Raw genomic sequence first — 19,073 nt, 5'->3', positions numbered from 1 at the left:
GAAAAGATCTCAGTCTTCCTCAGATAGAGGAATAATCATCAGGATACAAGATTTTGGAAATGATGGCAAAATAAGGAAAAACATCTCTGCTTCCAAACACGATTTTTGAGGTGTTTGCTTTATTCATTTAGTGAAGTCAGGAAAAATGAGATGTTAATAACAAATGTAGGAAATGTAAATAAATGGGAGTATACCAAGTCTACTAAGTGAGCAAGGGGGGTGGGGGTGGGGTGGGCAGAATAATACTGCAGAGGCCCAGTAGCTTTAATGTAAATTGATAATAATTTACTAGAAATTCTGGTCTTCATCCATTTAACAGCATTTTCAGTCAGAAGAAATTAGCAAAAAATCCGCTTCTTTAAATGTCTGCATCATCCATTTGAAAAAACAAAAACATAAACCAAATAACTACAGGATACTTTCTGTTGACATCATAAATATTATACAAATTCCCTTACCTCAAGCATCACCCTTTTGCTCGATGCATCAGGCATCAACAAATTTAAAGTTTTAAACCAGGGTAACTAGAAGGACATTTTTGAGATTTGGACTACCTCACCCGCAATTAAAATGGCTATCGGTATCTTCATTCGTATGATCTTTTTCATAAATACAAGTTTTGTTTACCTGATGCCGAGTTCATGATGTTCTGCTGCACGGAAGGACTGGTGGGAGCTGTGACATTCATCTGGGAAAGCATGGCCTTCCTAGGATCTTGCCATGTTGTTGTTTGATCAATGTGACTAAGACAAAAGAAAGCGGGAGTTAGGACAGTGGTGCATTCACAACAACGACCTGCTAGCACTGAAAGTTTAACAACAAAAGCTTAAGCCGGCACCAACAGCCACATTCAAAACCAAGCAAGAACTGTTTGGATTCTTTCCAAGCACCATGTCAGATCCTTAAACCCTTAACTCTGGCCACCACCACCCTCCCAACAAACAGCTGTAGTGACCAGAGCTAGAGCAATGGTGAGGGGTAAGGCTCAACTTGACTATCGTCATCTAGACCGTTGGACTGTAACTAGATGTCATACCCTTGAACTAAACACTCTCTTCCTTTTCTCATTGATTAGTTACTTGTCATTTCTAAATGTGACTTCGGAGTCTTTCAGACCAAGCCAGTTATATGTGGAATCTCAAGCACAGTCCAGTAACTTGGCATGATGAGTTCATGTTCGGTGCCTAGGGAGTTGTAATGAACTGGCTAGCGAGTTATCACCAGTGTTGCCAAACTTTCTGTGCGTAGACCACATCCTCAGATTATTTGATGGACTACTCCCCTCACCACTGACAACTGAACAATCTCGCTGTGCTAATTTAAGTAACCAGTCACACCAGAGCAGTAACATGAAAGTGATGTGCAACTGCCTTTCAACTTCATGCGAAAAGATGAGGACAGCTGGACTGTCCATAGCTCAAGTAGCGCTCTGCAGAACCTCGTTACAAAACTTTGGGAGCTTGGAATTATCTGTTTTGAAAAAACTGGAAAGTACATTCAGCACTGTCATTCACAAAAGTATTCAATTCAATGAAAATGCAGAAGTGTAGTGAATGATTACTTCACCTTCTGAGTATGAGATAAGCATGTTTTGCTAATGAATAGCAAATGCAGGCTATTCGTAATAAGCATCAACGTTATCTTGATGCCATTAAGCAATATTGCTCAAAGAAGTACACGTGGACAAAAATAAAACTAATACACCAAGCTTTGACAACAAAGTCTGTTATTGATTCATTTAGAGCTGGTATCAATTAAAACTCATCTTCAAATAGTATTGTTATCAATTAGAATCCAACACATCATTTCTTGGTACCACTCTTTTCTTACATTAATAATCCTTACTTTTTTCTGGATTACACGGAATGCCCATTTTCATTTACTTCAGCAAAACCACAACATTTAAAGCTGCAACACAAATTCTACTGGTGATCTCAGTTCAAAACTAGGTACTCCAATTCACGACTCTGCTTCGTATCTGTATCTCGCATCGTGTTTTTGATGTATCTTCGTGGATCAACGTCAACTATCAAACAGGCTGGACATTTCCATCTTTTTGTTGAGATTAAATAATAATTGTGCAGCAACTGTTCCTAATTCACAGTTTCTCTTATTTTAAAGCATATTCAAGTGTAAGAGTTGGTACCGTATTATTTTAGACATTCTAAAGGGATAAATAATTCCGATTTGGTCACCTCAACACTAGCATCTTTGTGGACGCTGACATCTCTGTCAACGAGAAAGGAACCTAAATAAGCACGGTTGTGATGTAAGTCATTTGATCAACTTAAGGAACATATTGAATGTGAATCAGGCCTATTTTCTCCTTCAAGAAGGGAACCTAAGTTAACTAGGTCAAATACACTGACATTAGAAGACATGAATCCTAAACTTTATTTATGTATTTGCATGACCAAAACATCCAAGAGCTCTGATCATAAATGAAGACCTCGTCATAGGTCAAACTGGATGAACAAAACAGAATATTATTTTCTCTCTGCCCTAAGCAACTAATTGCTATGCCTAGAAACTTACTAATGAAACCCTTGACTCCAATTAATAAAAATGGGCTCTTCTGAATTGGTAAATGTTTTTAGCACGTTCTTTGATGTTCAAAAAGTTGGCATTTCCCCCCAAAATACTATTTTTTGTAACTATTTCATAATTTCAAACAAGTGAGAATGAATAGATACAAACAGAAGATCATAAAATGGAGCAGTAGTCACCAAGATAAGTAATTATGTAGAATTATTTATCATACTCTAATTATTGAAGCGAAATTCAGTTATAAGGCAGAAGGTAACATGAAGTGCCTTTTATAAGAAGTTTTGTTTTACAATATGCATATTTCACCCTCTCTAAACATGCACACAAACAATTCTAGGTCAAAGAGTTACAGACACACTGCAGCAGGGTGACAAAATAGGTAGAAATGTTATTTGTACAAAAATACAATAGTAAACAAAGCTCTACTTTGTCTGCATGTGACAACTACTGCCAGTTTTCCCTTGTGTACAGGAACCCCCTCGTTACTACAGTGTTAACTGAAATGTCGTCACTGCCACATTAGCTTTCACGACACAGCTCATTTAATACAGGTACTACTAAGCACACTGGATCTTTGGTTGTATTTGTTTTCCAATATTCAGCTCCACAGAGAAACATGTTACACACAGCAAGACTTCTTTACTTCCTTTTTAGCCTATTTATTTATAAAACAGGGCACAACATAGTGAAGACTATACATAAATCGTCAAACTCAAGAACTTTTTTTCACTTTTCTCATGGTCAATTTTGCACAGCAGTGAAAGCAGGTAAAGACAATACAGATGTAAAAACACTGCACAGTGATGCTTCACAGACTACGTATTTAAATTACAGTACCAGCATGTGCTACTCCTCCCCTCTATTTCACATTTGTTATATTTGCTCAACTCAGTTCTGGGAACGGTGGAAACTGGGAAAACACCACTGCACCCATGATTACACATTTATTTATCTCTACTTAACTTCTATAAAAATCCATGAACTTATAAAATGTCTACTGAAGGTACATACTTTATAGCCTTTGTTTTTATACGCTATTTGAGTGTAGAGTAAGAAACAGAAAGAAGAAAGTCATCTCGCTGCATTACAGAACCATTTTTGCAGTTAACTGTAAGAACACACTGAAGCAACATTGACCAGCTTTTCCAAACATATCTGAATATGGGATAGACGGATGGGCTACGGAAGAAGCAATTTTAAAAGTACCTCCAATTCTGAGCACAAGGACAGCATTATCAATTCCTCAAGACTGCTTAAGCATACCACGCAAAGTATAGTTAATGTTCATACGGAGTTGTTCACATGGATAGCTATTTTAGGCAGCAGTAGCTTCCAACTTTTCCCTAGCTGAGGATCACTTGAGAACAGTCAGAATGTTCCTTACTGCACCAACTAAACTTTAACCAGTAGTCTTCTAAGAACAAAGAGCCACAAAAGTCTCCAAGCAAGCTGACTACATTAAAGTCATACTAATCATAAGGTTGGTTCAATAAGGCAAACTTGGTCCCCTCCCACTCAGCTCTGCCCTTCCTGACCTATGTATGCATTTCTCCCTACACCTTCCCTTTCTTTTCAACCTCCTTCAAACCACAGTCCTTACATGTATCTTACTTGCTCCACGTCCTGAGTCTTTCAACGCTATATAGTAAGAAACCACCCAAAACACATCATGACAGATCAGTTCTTTTCCACAACTTCCAAATCGTGCTCATCAGCTTACGGAACAGAAAGCAGGCAAACGCCCACTTACATGGATGGAATGTTTATAAATCCTCATACTACAGGAATGGATATAGGTCTTCATTTTGTTCAGTATCTGCAGCACGTGCACCAGGGCAACTTCCTATTAACGCTATATCTTTCTGATTAGCAATTTAAGTATGGAAACAGGACATTCTCCACCGGTAAAGATCTTTCCCTCTGTTTTGAATAGCAGAAAAGGTCTAAATTGACATAGCAAGAACTATGACACCAACACTACATTGTTTTTCCCTGCACTAAAAAGGCTTTTTCCCATAATAGCTGCATTACACGACAACTGCCCCAATCCTTACATTCAGTACCTTCTATTTTACATGACCTGAGCCACATCTTGATAAAGCACTGTCAACCTCAAACTTTTTAAAAAACCCAGCAGATTACATCAAATCAATGAAACGCAGAAATCAGCCATTATATTTAGTACAGTACTATCAAATTAAATTCTACCTACTCATGAACTAGAATCACAGCTCTGTATTGTGTGCACAGAACAAAATGAGTAAACAGTCTTGGAATTAAAATCAACATCTCTAGGACAACCAAGCAACATAAGATGTTTTACTTCACAGAATAAATTCTCAAATCCAGTGTCTAGCTATCTGACACTATTACTGTTCATTTATGTCTAAGTGAAGCAAATCCTTGTTAAATCAGACTAACGTTGTATAAACTGAGGAAATCAACCTCAACTGTACCACAAATATAGGTCTACAGTAACAGGCCTTAGAAAAACAAAGCTAAAGCACCCTGAACATGCTAAGTGTTTGTTAGCTAACTTCTGTCAATTCTGGTATCAAGAGGAAGGACTGTTCCAAGCCACACCGCCCCCCACCAAAAAGCACTTTCAACATGCTATGCATGATGAAGAGAATCAAGCTGCCTCTCCCAACCCATCCCCCAGTTTTACACTCATATATAAGTTATTTGCGTATTGACAAGGACAACTTTAAAGAAGAGAAAAATGTTCTTATTTTATGCAAAAGAGCATTTCTGCCATTACTAAGAATTGGAATTGGTAACTGAAATAAATCTTTACTGCCATTAAACACTATCATGTGCCTTAAGATCTGTCAGACTCAATAACCTAATTTTAAAGAGCTGGTAGTTTGCAGTTGGGTTGGAGAGGAAGGGGGGAGAAAGGGCGGGGGGGGGGGGGGGGGGCGCTGGTTTGCTTGGTTGTTGTTTGGGTTTTTTTAAAGTACAATGGAAAAGAAGCACGAAGTCCAGAAACAAGCAAACAAAAAATAAAATAATAAAAAAAAAATAAGAATCACAGAATGGTAGGGGTTGGAAGGGACCTCTGGAGATCATCTAGTCCAACCCCCCTGCCAAAGCAAGTTCACCTAGGGCAGACTGGACAGGAACACATCCAGGTGGGTTTTTAGTATCTCCAGAGACAGAGACTCCACCACCTCTCTGGGCAGCCTGTTCCAGTGCTGTCACCCTCAAAGTAAAGAAGGTTTTCCTCATATTGAGATGGAATTGCCTGTATGCCAGTTTGTGCCTGTGACCCCTTGTCCTGTCACTGGGCACCACTGAAAAGAACCTGGCCCCGTCTTCTTGATATCCTTCCTTTAGATATTAATAAGCATTGATGAGATCCCCTCTCACTCTTGTCTTCTCCAGACTAAACAGACCCAGGTCTCTCAGCTTTTCCTCATAAGAGAGATGCACCATCCCTTGATCATCTTTGAAGCCCTCCACTGGACTCTCTCCAGTAGCTCCTTGTCCTTCTTGAACTGAGGAGCCCAGAACTGGACACAGTACTTCAGATCTGGCCTCACCAGGACAGAGGAGAGGGGGAGGATGATCTCCCTCGACTTGCTGGTCATGCTTTTTTTAATGCACCCAAGGATGCCATTGGCCTTCTTGACCACAAGGGTACATCGATGGCTCATGGTCAACTTGCTGTCCACCAGGACTCCCAGGTCCGTCTCCGCAGAGCTGATTTCCAGAAGGTCAACCCCTGACCTGTACCGGTGTATAGGTTTATTCCTCCCTGGGTGCAGCACCCTACATTTGCCCTTGTTGAACTTCATTAGGTTCCAACTCCACCCAACTCGCCGGCCTGTCCAGATCTCGCTGAATGGCAGCACGGCCTTGTGGTGTGTCAGCCACTCCTCACAGTTTCATGCCATCAGCAAACTTGCTGAACGCACACTCTGTCCCCTCATCCAGGTCGCTGATGAATATGTTGGACGAGACTGGACCCAGTAGTGACCCCTGGGGAACACTGCTAGCTACAGGCCTCTAACTAGACTCTGCACCGCCGATCACAACCCTCTGAGCTCTGCCATTCAGCCAGAAAATCATATTCATTACTTTGTATTGAAAATAACCTTTAAATACTAATAGACTAATAAAATAAAATCATTTCGAAAAAAACAGAGAACTGATCTGCCTTTGCACAAGGTGTGATATACCTTCACATTCATACTCCAGTTGCTGCACTGAAAAGACAAGCTGTATTACTGAAAGCCATGCCAGAAATGAATACACAAAGGACACTGAAAAAATTACTTAAATCCTTCAAGAAAGGCTTATCTAAGAGGCCTTCAGTTTTGATATTCTGTAGTATTTATTGCAACTACAGGGTCCCTGTTGGTAGGAACACTGTTCAAAGAATGCCGAGGACTTCATTCATGTAACAGAATTCTCAGTCATTACAAAACCATGATTCTTTCTTCCTCTCTTTCACCTTTATTAGTACAAACTAACCTTATATACTGTGCACATCGCTACGTCATTTGTAATGAGAACTTTCACAATAAATGATCTTCTTGGAAAAGATTATTATTACTATTATAAGCAAGTCAGAAATTGCCAGATTATTTTACTAAAATTTGTAATAGAAATGTGCCATTAGGAAGAAAAGCAAAAGGCAGTGAACAGATATTTTAAGCTTCTGTGCCAGATGATCATACTGTATGAAATTTCTGCAACAGCAAAAAAATAAAGTAGTCTGATCTACACAGAAAAAAATACAAACAAGGCAGAATAAATAATCTGTCGCTTGTCTTTGAGTTCGGACATGATTCTTCATAAAATGACATTTCAAAATAATAGTAACAAACATTTAGAAAGACAAGTTTTTCTTCAGTATAAAAGCATCACCGTAAGAAGCTACACGAGAATCTGTCAATAAAGTAATGCTTGTGTTTTACAATGTAGACAAGACTTATATTTTACATCTGTGAGAAAATTATTTCCAGTCTGTAGTGAAGTTGAGATGACTAACTTGGATTTTGGTTTTCAGATTTTTGGGACTATTTAGGAATTCACTGGAAATCCTATTTTATTAAAAGCAAAACACAAACACACACCACTGACCACATCATGACAGACTGACCAAAACTGTTGACTTCGCGTTGTGTACTTTTTGTATTGGGGATCGATAGGAAAGTCTCCGTGTAACACAAGCAAGCGCACAAATGAAGTTAAGCCTAATTATTTCACTTGGTGTGAAATTTCAACTTTTCATTATATCCCAAATGTGAACTGCTCCATTGACAAGCGTGTCACCTATGAATCTGTTTCACCTTAAGCGACTGAGCTACAGATCCTACCTTTTCATTTTACCTTTGTCAGCCTAACCAGATGGTTTCCTCAATCCACATAACATGTAGCTTTCTGAAAGGTTTTCCCTTTTTGTTTCTTTTCATCTAAGAACTTTAAAGATTAGATGAATCATGACCAGAGTAAGTTTGTCTTCATAAATGCCATTACTGACTTACTTCAGAGCTATCACCAGTACATTTTAGTACATCAGGACTTGATGTATATACCGAAAGTTAGTTTTCCTGGTGACACTAGGAGAAACTGAGTATTTCTGCTCTTGAAAATACCACAAATTATGTTAAAAAAAAGTCAACTTCAAACTAACCCCTTTGCAAATCTTATATAAACTCATCCTCTGCATAGGCAATGCAGGCTACCTGCAAGATACTCACCTACGTATCATTCTAGCAGGCAAAGAAACCTGAATATCTTCTTCTGCAGAGGCCTAATAGCTACAGGAGAATCACACATGTCATGGTCTGATCGTAGGGCAGCTGTGAGAGTATCTACTAATTCAAGAACAGCACTAGATGCAAATTCCTAAGACGGGCAGTAATAGGTAGAAGGCGGCCAAGATCAGTCTGACATGGCAGATGGGCTAGAGGACCCCACAGGTGAATTTTCCACAGCTTGGTTTAGACATGGGATGAAAGAAAAAGTTTAGAGCAGAAACAGGCTCAGCATGAACCACTCTGATTACCACTCCCATAATCTGGAGTGGCGCACGCAGAGATTTCTGGGTTATGGCTGATGATGCTCTTAGGATATTACACACAATGGAGTGGATTCAGCTTTGCCCGAGGGTAGAAGCTGTGACATTCTTTGTGCACCCGTTTTTTTCTACCCTATTCAGGGGATTTCAAGAACTGAAAAAGATTAAAACATGAAACTAAGTCTTCAGCTATATGGGCCATGTTTAATTAGGCACTGCAGACTTAAAAGAGAAGTATGTTTCTCTGCAAATGGCATAACAAAGTTACAGATTTATACCTAAGTAGCACTAATACATTGTCTGAAATGACACAAATTTCAATTCCAAGCAGCAACAATAAAAAGAAAAGCCTGAAGGGGAAATGAGACAGCTCTGTTAGCAATTATCTCTACCCCCAGTTCAGTCCTCCATAAACACTTCCCTAAATTTGAACCACTATTAGACAAGAAGACAGACTTAAAATGGCCTAAGATCCTTTAAGTACTTTCCAACTGTCTTTGTAAATAACAAATCCAACAAGAGGAAAAACTGTTGGTCACACAACAATGGAAATCTCATCTGCTGAGAGATGATATTCCACCCATCGCTTAGGAAAGTGCTGTTGTTTCCACTTCTCCTCTCTACATTAACTTCCAGTATTTCCTTAGGTTTCAGGATTATTACAGCCTAATATATATAAAGCACACAGCAGTAAAATTCGTAATTTCTTAATCTGACAGGATACCAAAAATGTCAGAAAAAACCCCCAAACTAAAATTCGTAACACAGTTTGTCTCTTAAGGACAGTAATGTGTCCAGCCTAATTGCCTCAAAGAAATAGAAACGTAGATAGAAGTTTCTGAATATTGCTGCAATACATAATATGGCTGTATTTTTGGATTTTCCACATTATTTTTTTTTTCTGTTTGACAGGTCTTTATGCACTAAGCAAAGCCTGTGTTGGACTACTCCACCGATGCTACTGATGATGTCCTCACCAAACCATACCACAGGCATATAATGACAGAGAGCACGCTGGTGACAACAGGCAGCTCTATCCTACTTTCAACTTGCAAAAGCCTACCTTAAAAATCAACATGCAATTGTTCAGTGCGCAATCATGTGTTGTGCCACTGCTGTGATTTCACTGCCTTTTGAGAAAGAACACAAGCACAACGTGTGGGAACGGTGGGCACGAACATCCTGTTGACCAGGAGGGAAGAAAGACTGTCAGAGCTCCAGCCCCTTAATCAAAGTATGAAACAGAACTATATATGCTATGCTACATAATTACCATCCTAGGCAGCAGAAATTCATTCAGCAAATTAATGGTTTGAATCTGAAGCAGAACAACGTGGTAAGGGGAACTTAAATGCCTTACACGTCTCTGGCAAAAGTCTAACTGGGGCAGAAATTTTGCATGCAGTCAGTAAGAGCCAGGCAAGTTCTTCTACAAACCCTATACAAATTTATTCCTACAGTAGCTGCAGCTTGCAAGATGCTAAGAGCTACCAGAAACTCCTGAAAGCATGGCCCATAAAGCTGCAGACACCGATACATGAAACAGTTTTTACAGATAGACAAAATACAGTATTTAACATCAAGGTATTCAAAAGCAGCCTTCATGAGCACTGGCCTGCATGCAGACAGTGCACACAACACGTGCACCGAGGACTTCACGCTAAGCTTACTGTTCTGATTATAAACATCTTGCTGTTTTGGAGCTGCAGAACAGCACTGCCCTTCTCAGAAAAGCACTCAGCAAGGTCCCACTTCAGTGTGTAATGCTGAACCGGACGGCGGGCAGCAGGCAGGCTAACCATACACGCATGACTAATCCAAGAGACGAAGGCATGACACGATGTCCAAAGGTTTGCCAAGGTGGCACCGCTTTCATTATAATATACTCTCGGAACAACTGCCATTTGTCAAAGCAGAAATGGAAGTAATAACGTGCTTATTTTTGCTTTTGTTATTACTTTTCCTTCTCTCCCTCTTCCCGCCCTGCACTCAAGGACCTCATCTAGAAAAATATCACAACGCTTAGAGATAGTTTAAATGGAGTCTCAAAAATATGATTCTTGGATTCCCCTGTGGATTTCACAAATAAAATAAGATTATTTTTTGAGTTTCAGGGAAAAAAAAAATAATATGAGGGCATTTTTATTTCCAGGGCTCTTTCCACTACTTTGAAAACTGTAAGAAACAGCAGTATTATAGAGACAAAGAAGAAAAGTCCCAGCTTTTACAGCCCCTGTACCGGTTCAATCCTTTCCCAAACTCCAAAAAAGACTAAATGCTGTGACCACATTCTGTATCACCAGACGCACTTAGTTTTAAACTTGCCCTCTCGGTTCCACAGCAGAAAAAAAAGGCTATATTTAAAAGAAAACCTCCCTCTTCTCTCCACCCTGCCCCTAAGGGTAAGAATTTTGCTTCCCGTGGCCAGGTCACTCAGCATACTCAGAATTCATCTTTAGTTCTCTCCTTAATTTTAAATGAAAGAGATAAAGACATATCACCAAGGAGGGCAAATCTAAAGGAAGAACTGTCTCCACAGCTATTTCAGATCAAATTACTGGATTCATTTGACTTCAGATACCCTCCTACGCCCCTGCTTAGCAAACACAGAGAAGACCTCAAGATGCAACCATTTTGTCTTCTGTAACACTGGAAACAAGATTACACAAACGCTAAGTTTCACATTATTAAGAGAAGGGCAGATGATTTTCAGAAGTGATGGGCTGTAGAATACGTTATCACTTTATTGTCCTTTTATCTCTGAGATTCTATCTCATTCCTCTCTCCCTAGTTAGCTCTTAAAAGGAGACAAAGAGAGCAAGGGGAAAATCAAATGCCTCTTTGCAGGAATAGGAGCCAGGCAATTTTACACCCCTTTCTATATACCCTGTTTTTGGTTGCCTGAAGGTTTTCAAGTCAGAGAGGCTTGCCTAAGCATGCTGCAATAAAATCTGCTATATAGGCAGCTGCCTTCGTATCTAAAGGGGGTTCCTAGCAATCTTGTTGAATAACCCTGAGGCTAACCACCACCAAGGAAAACAAAATATTAAGATAAAAAGATTCTTTAGGTTGTTTCCTTATTGCTCTAAGTAGGAAGTCTCTGAGGGCAGTTCAAACTGGTTGCTCCAGCATTCAGACAATGATCACTCCCAGATGGCCTTGACAGGATGAGCTGACTAAGAAACCATTAGGTAGGACCTCCTGGAAGTGAACGCATAGCTTTCTGCTACAAAGAATAAGTGAATCTGGTTTTCTTGCCATTAAAATCATTAATATCGACAACTCTTTCTAATGTATGTTTCAGAACTGACACTTCACACCTTCAATCATATCAGTTGTTTAAATGTTCTCTGTTTTAGCTATACAAATAGTCTTACGGACAATCTTTTCCCTCATCTGAGACTGCAGTTTAGCAAAAAAAAAAAAAAAAAAGAAAAAAAAAGAAAAAACCCAAACCAAACCTCTATTTCCTTTCTCTATACTTACATGTTTTTATGTTTTTCCCCTTTTTATTTTTCCTTTTTCACTTCCACTTCCTGTATTACAGTTTTTTTCATCCCTTTTTGATTCTTCCTTATGGCTGTGTCTCAGCAGGAGCTTTTTACTTTTACAGTGCAGACAGACACTACATGCTGCTGAGGTTAGAGGCAATTATTCACATCCCTGAAGACTTTGCAGATTGCCATGTAAAACAAAGACGAAAATCTTCCAACAGCAAGTTGCTGCCTGAGTCAGTACTTGTGAGCTACCAACTCGTGAGCAGCCAACTCTCGGCAATCTTGCGCACTCTATTTTTCGCCAGCAAATTATTCTTTTTCATCCCCCACATTTCAGCTCCCCAGAGACGGATTTCCCAAGCTGCAATGCACCAGAAGCAACAGATTTCTCAGCACCCAGATACAACACGTTGTCTAAAGGCTATGCTTTGAAAAGTTATTTTTATTTACCCATGTAACCTAGGGTGGCAAAGACAATACAGAGCAAAAGCAGGAGACGAGATTAAGCTACTTAGATTATATCATTTAAAATGACAGGTATAATAATTAAATGTATAGTATAGTTAAATATAATAGCTATTGTATTTATTCTTAAAAGTGACCTAAAAAAATGTTTTCAGCCTGAGATTTTCAAAGCTCTACATTTCCCTTCACGAGTCACAAAGAGTTTAAAGATCATCAGTTTAAAAAGTATTTCAGAATCCCACTGTTAAATAAATAATGCAAAGTAAAACTAATTTTGAACTCAAACTTCACTGCAAGTTTCAGAATGGAAATTTTCATTTCTATTTTGTTTTATTATCAAGAATTTGTGGAAGTAACAAAGAAGCTTAAAGTTTGACAGAGAAATCACCAGCATCAAAACAAACGCAACTTTTTTTCTAGAAACAAAAAAAAAGACCCACGTATTATTTAAGAGGTGTTAGGTTTTAATTTATGCTATTAAATCAACATGATAAATACCAATACCTTAGCTTTTAAGTATTTGATTTGCAGTAATTTGATTTGTTTTCTGAGTATCATTTGGTATAGAGAGAATTAAAAATAGTGATTAAAAAAAATGTGTTAAGCACAGGACTTGGTTTAAAAGCATATCACAAATTATTAACCATTCTTAAAGTACAAATTTCATCTAGAAATACGTAACAGTTTAGTCTGCCAAAATTAGCAGCTACCATGTTTTACCAATAAACATAGTATTTATTTAGAAACTGTTCAACCCTACCCTTAGATGCAAAACAGATCACACAAAAATAAAATATAAATGTATCAGTTCTCCAACTTTCACTAAATTTCAGCAGGAAATTCACAATAAGAGTTGAAGTTCCAATAAATCCTAAATAACTTAAAATTAACACTTTAACTTAGTGTAAGTTAACTACAAATTTAGAATCCCTGCAGTCTTCATCTACTACTTATCAAAACCAGGGTTCAGCCACTGGGGGGTGAGAGGGGGGCTGGTGCTGCTGCAGTGGGAGAAGGGGAAAGAACATTATATTTACTTATTGGCATCCATTTTTAAAACACATGTACTCATAAAATATACGTCTAGCATTTAAAAAGCACGCTTACTAGCAACAGGCCTCCCTAATACAATAAAGATAGCCTGATACAATAAAGATATGAATACATCCTACCCACGCAAGAGATCAGAATACAGGTCACACCAGAAGTTACTTGTCTGTCTTCTTTAATGGCTAAGAACATCATTATAATCACGCTCTCCTTCCAGCATAGTCCCTCCCCACTTCCCAATAATCCAGTTTAGCAACTTCCCCAACGCAAACTTTATGCTTGAACAGTACGGGGTTTATTTTCCTTTTAGGAAGTGAGGCCAGCTCTTAACACAAGAGCTCCCTTACAGTGTTTGCCGACCATTAGTCAGCACTTCCCTACGACCCATCCCTTTCCTCCACTCCCTTTCAGCTCCAAAGGCTGCCACTATCAGCTTCCAGCTTTTCCTTTTTCACCTGCGAAATTCACAAACTGTTTTAGGACTTCCCTTGATGGTGAAGAAGCTATTTCCAATCAGTATTAAGTCACTTTGAACTCTTGGACAAACTGAGCTCCTTTAATCTCTTCTGTAAGACAGGTTTTTTTATAGTCAAGTCTTCTTACCACCATTCTACAGGGCTACTTTTGCCCACCCACCACGCAGCCAAAATTGGTTTAAACACTTCAACTCAAACACAATTGTAGGCACAAGCTCTGAAGGTTGTTTAGGTTTTTTCTATTTGCTTGGGTTTGGCTCACTCAGTAGCCAGCATATAACATTCTGGAGACAAGAGGTATTTGTTTCATAACCTGCGTTTGGAAGATGTACTCCTACTGGTCTCAGAAGTGCCAACATGTACACAGCTGAGTAAGAGGACACAACTTTTCTGAATTTTGAGCAGTAAATTAGAGAACAGAGTTAACGGAACAATATTCATCCCACTGCCACGTCAACTTCTCACAATGCGAGCCTTCATATAGGCTCCCGACATACACCTGCCAGGGCAAGCTGCGTGAACTGCAAACGAACACACAGTTACAACAGGGCTCCATCCCACAGGGACTCACTGACACTGCAAACTTTGGAATACATCCACTCTTCCCCTTTAGCTCAGTAATCTAGATCGTATTCAGAAGATATATACCAGTACCTGCAGGCAAAAAAGGAAGATACATCAAGAGAATGAAACCCCCAACATTTTTTTTAATTAATATTCCTTCATATTCATCCAGAATTAGCCTGCTAAAACCTAACACTGAGCTAATATAATCCCTTTGGTCTGCCCTGCTTCAGTAATTTTCAACATTCTTATAAAATGTCTGATTTGCATTTAGTGATCTGAATCAGTTCTTTCTAGTCACCACGTATGGAAAGCTTTTTTTAAACTGACGTCATTTTTTCACATCGATTTTGGATTCAGAATTATGGAAGAAGGAAACAAACCACTCTGCTCTTCAGTTCTCAGTTTCTTAGTTTTGAACTGAGAGGCTTGAATAAACCAAAAAAGTAAACATTCACTTGGCTAATGCTTTCTGAGCTGTGGTTTAACGCTTTATAGTTCCAGGTACTTATCCAGCAACTTCCTTTCCAAATTTATCACTCAAAGTTCAGTAGCAAACATGCACTGCTTAGTATTATCTTTAAAATTTATTCTGCAATCACTTTATATCACTGCAAAGGTCATGGTTTTAAACTTTATCTCAAAACCTTTTAAAAGTAAACTGTAAATTAAAAAGAAATAAATCCATTTCTAGATGCCGTGACTCTAGTTCTATAAATTGGCACATTATACCTTTTAGCTACTCTTCTCTGATACCTTATCATCCTTTAAATGTATTTTCAAAAGTCTCTTTCTTCAGGAAATTGTTACAAAATATTTATGTTCAAGTGAGAACTGAAAAGGACTGTTACAGATCTTACAATATCATATTCTTGTCTCTAAGAAACCGACTTGCATTTTCATGTCTATCAAGAACAACATAATGTAGCACCACAATAACAAGGGCAAAGAATATTCTGCAGAAGACAGACAAAATACCCAGTATGAGACTGAGGAAGTGGACAAGGCCCTGGAGTTTCATGGCACTATTTCAGAGTCTCCATTTCTTTGTGCTCCATTTCTCATCTCCGACTTGACTACTTAATCTTCTGAGCTCTTCAGGACTGCAGTCTCACTTGCCTAACTAAACGGACCTCAACTGCAGTAGTCCTGTATCCAGCAGTCTATCCGGTAACTCACCTACCCGACTAGAGGGAACAGCTGCTTGGAGAGCAAGCACCACCCCAGCAGCCAAATACCACCTTCTGCGCTGGAGCACGCACGGACGGGCTGGAAGCTGCTGCTGCCAATGCTGCTTCCACATGAGAGAGGAGGAGGGCCTGGAGGCACACCACTCCTGCTCACAGAGCAGGCCAGCAGCTGCTCTGTGCCCATTTCATCAATGCAATCAACAAGGGAGGCAGCAGGCAGAGGTTGGATTCGTCCCTTAAATACAATAACTGCAGTGAGACCGTATCACACTATCAATATACACACGACAAATAAATCCGCGGATGGAGTCACTCTGCTACAGTTTACTTAGAAATTCACTGGTGGTGAGGGACTTCACGCAAATCAACTCCCTGGATATCTTCATCACATGCCAAGTATCTTATCTGAAAGTCACTGTATATATTGGAGCAACAGATGTCCTGCAGGTGAAAGCTGCCGAAGAACAGTTTGCACAAAAATAAATCACATCCATGGGAAATTAATTTGCATCCTATCCAGAACTGTGCAAGGATCTAATAAACTGTTTAATTACTGAAAACCTGTAGCTATTTTGTGAGGCAATGAAACTCATTTAAACTTCTGCACTTTCACAAAATTGAAAGGCACTACACTCCAAAACAACACAGATCTGAAGACACGGTTTCTCTGGCTCCATAACTGTGGAGCCGATTATTTATTTTCAGTCATGTAAGAAAGAAGAAAAACACTGTGAACCACTTCAGCACAGTACTAGGGGTGATTAATTAGGGAGTGGCAGAGGAAAGGATGAAACATCAAAAGAAAGTGAATAGTGGAAGTCTAAAAGAAGAAACATGACTTGCAGAGGAATCTGGCAATCTGGTAATATCAACATCTCCTAAGGAGCCAAGCTTCATGAAGAGAAGCTGAAGTAGCCAAGGAAGGAGGCTGAAACCTGCAAGTTTACAAACCGCAGGAAGAACTCTTGCCGAGAATGAACGAACTGTCGAGTTCACTGGACAGAAATATATTGGTCTGGGAGATTAAACAGGGAGGCAGACTCTCACTGGAATGGAAAGAAGCACTGAATAAAACCACTCTGAACCCTCTCCTACTCTCAGGCAGAGAACACCACAGAGCACTTCAGCTCTGGTGGAAGAACTAACTCAATTTGCTGAGCAGAAAACTATCACAGAGGAGGAACATAACTTACCAGAGAGACTAGGAACTGTAACAGGAGACAGTTGCATTTGAAGATCAGCAGCCAAAGAACATAATGAAGGAAAAGCTAAAAGCTAACATAAAATTTTCCCAATATAAGGACAGATTTTGTTTGGTTTTAAATCTATGCAAGTCAAAAATAAAGCTTTACATACTGGCAAAGCAAACCACTGTTCCTTCTATTAAGCATCTGAAATGCATTGTAAGCATTGAGAAATTGAAAAACATCATGAAAAGCTGCAAAGCAGTAAGTTTTACAGCATAAAATATATGCCAGCTGCATAAAAGAAATGTCCACTTCTCAATGCTAGAATTATTTTTTAAAAGTGTTGTGCAATTCCTTCCTTTTGAAAATCTTGCCCAAAAAAAAATAAGAAAGGAAAAGTTCCCTCACTCTCCCATTGAAAATTATTAGATGAAACACTTTCACTTCGCTGTAATTGTTAACAACCAAGACTTTTGCTTAGTTTTGAAGAGACGGATTTTCTAAAACTATGCAACAAATATCCCAAGGCCCTACGGAAACGAGCATGTATTCTCTGTAAGGTGGTAACGCTGCTCTCCGCACAGAGGAAGCCAGCACTGACTTAGCAGTTTTGTGCACAAAGCTGCCCATTTGCTCCTTGCTCTCCTTGTTTTTGCTTTGCTGATCAAAGGAGTTGCCAAGTTTTTTCTTTACCATTACAAGGCAGGAAAAATGGCTCTCCTCAGAGAGGCCCCTTGTGAAGGTCACAAAGGTTAGCTCTGCAAGCCCCGGAGTCTGCTCTGATGCTGGAGTGATTGGCTGGCTTCCCCGCAGTTCCCCTGCATTTCCCCTCCTTCACAATAGCACGCTGGTTATGGAAACTAAATATGAAAGAACCTGGTGGGGGAGGAAAGAATTTCTGTGGAAACACAAGTCAAAAAAACACTCAGAAGTTCTACTCGTTCGAGCAGCCTGAAAAATCTAGCATTCTAAAACATTTGATTTCTTTCTGGAACACTCAAAACAAGAATTTCAGCATACACTCCCCCCTTAACAAAAATTCAAAAGGGGAATAAAAAGAAGAATACAAAGGCATACTGGTCTGCCTTGGTCTGGAAAAAGTTATTTCTTAAGATGTTTACTTGCCCCATCCCTGGATTTAATCAACTGGAACCCACAGGTCACACCCTCTTAATGAAGCCTGAAATGAAACCAACTAATCAGGACTCAGATTGGTAGCACCTTCCAGCTCCTGAGCAGTATCACACCAGAGACATATTTAAAATCTTACAGAATATATGAAAGCTTATTTATAGGCATCAGACACCAATTACGTCTAGGTTCTAAAGTTAGGTAATGAAGATATCTTGGAATATCCAGCAAAAGAATCATTACATTTCAGATGGTTGATTAGATACACTCCCCATTTTCTATAAATTCAAACCCATCAACCCACAGGCAACCAAAACTATTTAGGTTTTTCTTAAACACAAAAAAATTGACCTGCAGTGTGTACACTGAAAGCTCTAGCCTCCCAAGCATCTACTCCTAGGAAACAGATTCAATGTTGGCCCAAGTAGGGGAAAGTAGCATAAATGCTGTATATTGAAGAAGGAACTTTTTGAGACTTCGTATTTTAGGGGCACAATTTCATACCACTTTATAAATAAAACTTTGATTCTCAGCATTGCTCAAAAGGCTTTCTTGCCACCCTGAAAGTGAAGCCAGGTTCTTTCCCCTCTATGTAACTGTAGGTGTCAAGTTCTGCCTCCAGTGCCATCACCCATATGTTTGGACAGGTGAAGCCAATTAAAACCCAGCCATCAGTGTGTTCGATGCTGAACCCACCTCTGCAGCTGTTTTGAGCTCATTACGTTGCCAGGAGTCAAAAGTACTTCCAGAAGCAGTCAAGCTGTACAGCCCCACTAACTACGTATTTTAATCTGTTTAAGTACCAGCATTTAACGATATCCAGTAACAGAGAGGCTGATACTACAGCTTTTTCTTCCTAGGAAGAATCAACAGGCTTCCTCTTCCTAAGCAGTCACCTTTGTTCACAAAACATCTAAGAAAACAAACCCTCTCTA

At 39.3% G+C, this 19,073-nt stretch overlaps 1 protein-coding gene across 8 annotated transcripts in view; it reads right to left on the bottom strand.

Moving 5' to 3' along the window:
* Positions 1–19,073, bottom strand: part of YAP1 (Yes1 associated transcriptional regulator) — a 94,958-nt gene that overhangs the window by 45,791 nt on the left and 30,094 nt on the right. For all 8 annotated transcript variants that reach the window (XM_063329878.1, XM_063329887.1, XM_063329917.1 and 5 more), the window contains exon 3: positions 628–743. In XM_063329878.1, the coding sequence (XP_063185948.1) occupies positions 628–743 (116 nt within the window). The remainder of the gene's footprint in view (positions 1–627; positions 744–19,073) is intronic.

The sequence above is a fragment of the Chroicocephalus ridibundus genome, chromosome 1 (assembly GCF_963924245.1).
Source record: "Chroicocephalus ridibundus chromosome 1, bChrRid1.1, whole genome shotgun sequence".
In the NCBI taxonomy this organism is placed as follows: Eukaryota; Metazoa; Chordata; class Aves; order Charadriiformes; family Laridae; genus Chroicocephalus; species Chroicocephalus ridibundus.
This window is presented reverse-complemented; position numbering and strand designations above follow the sequence as displayed.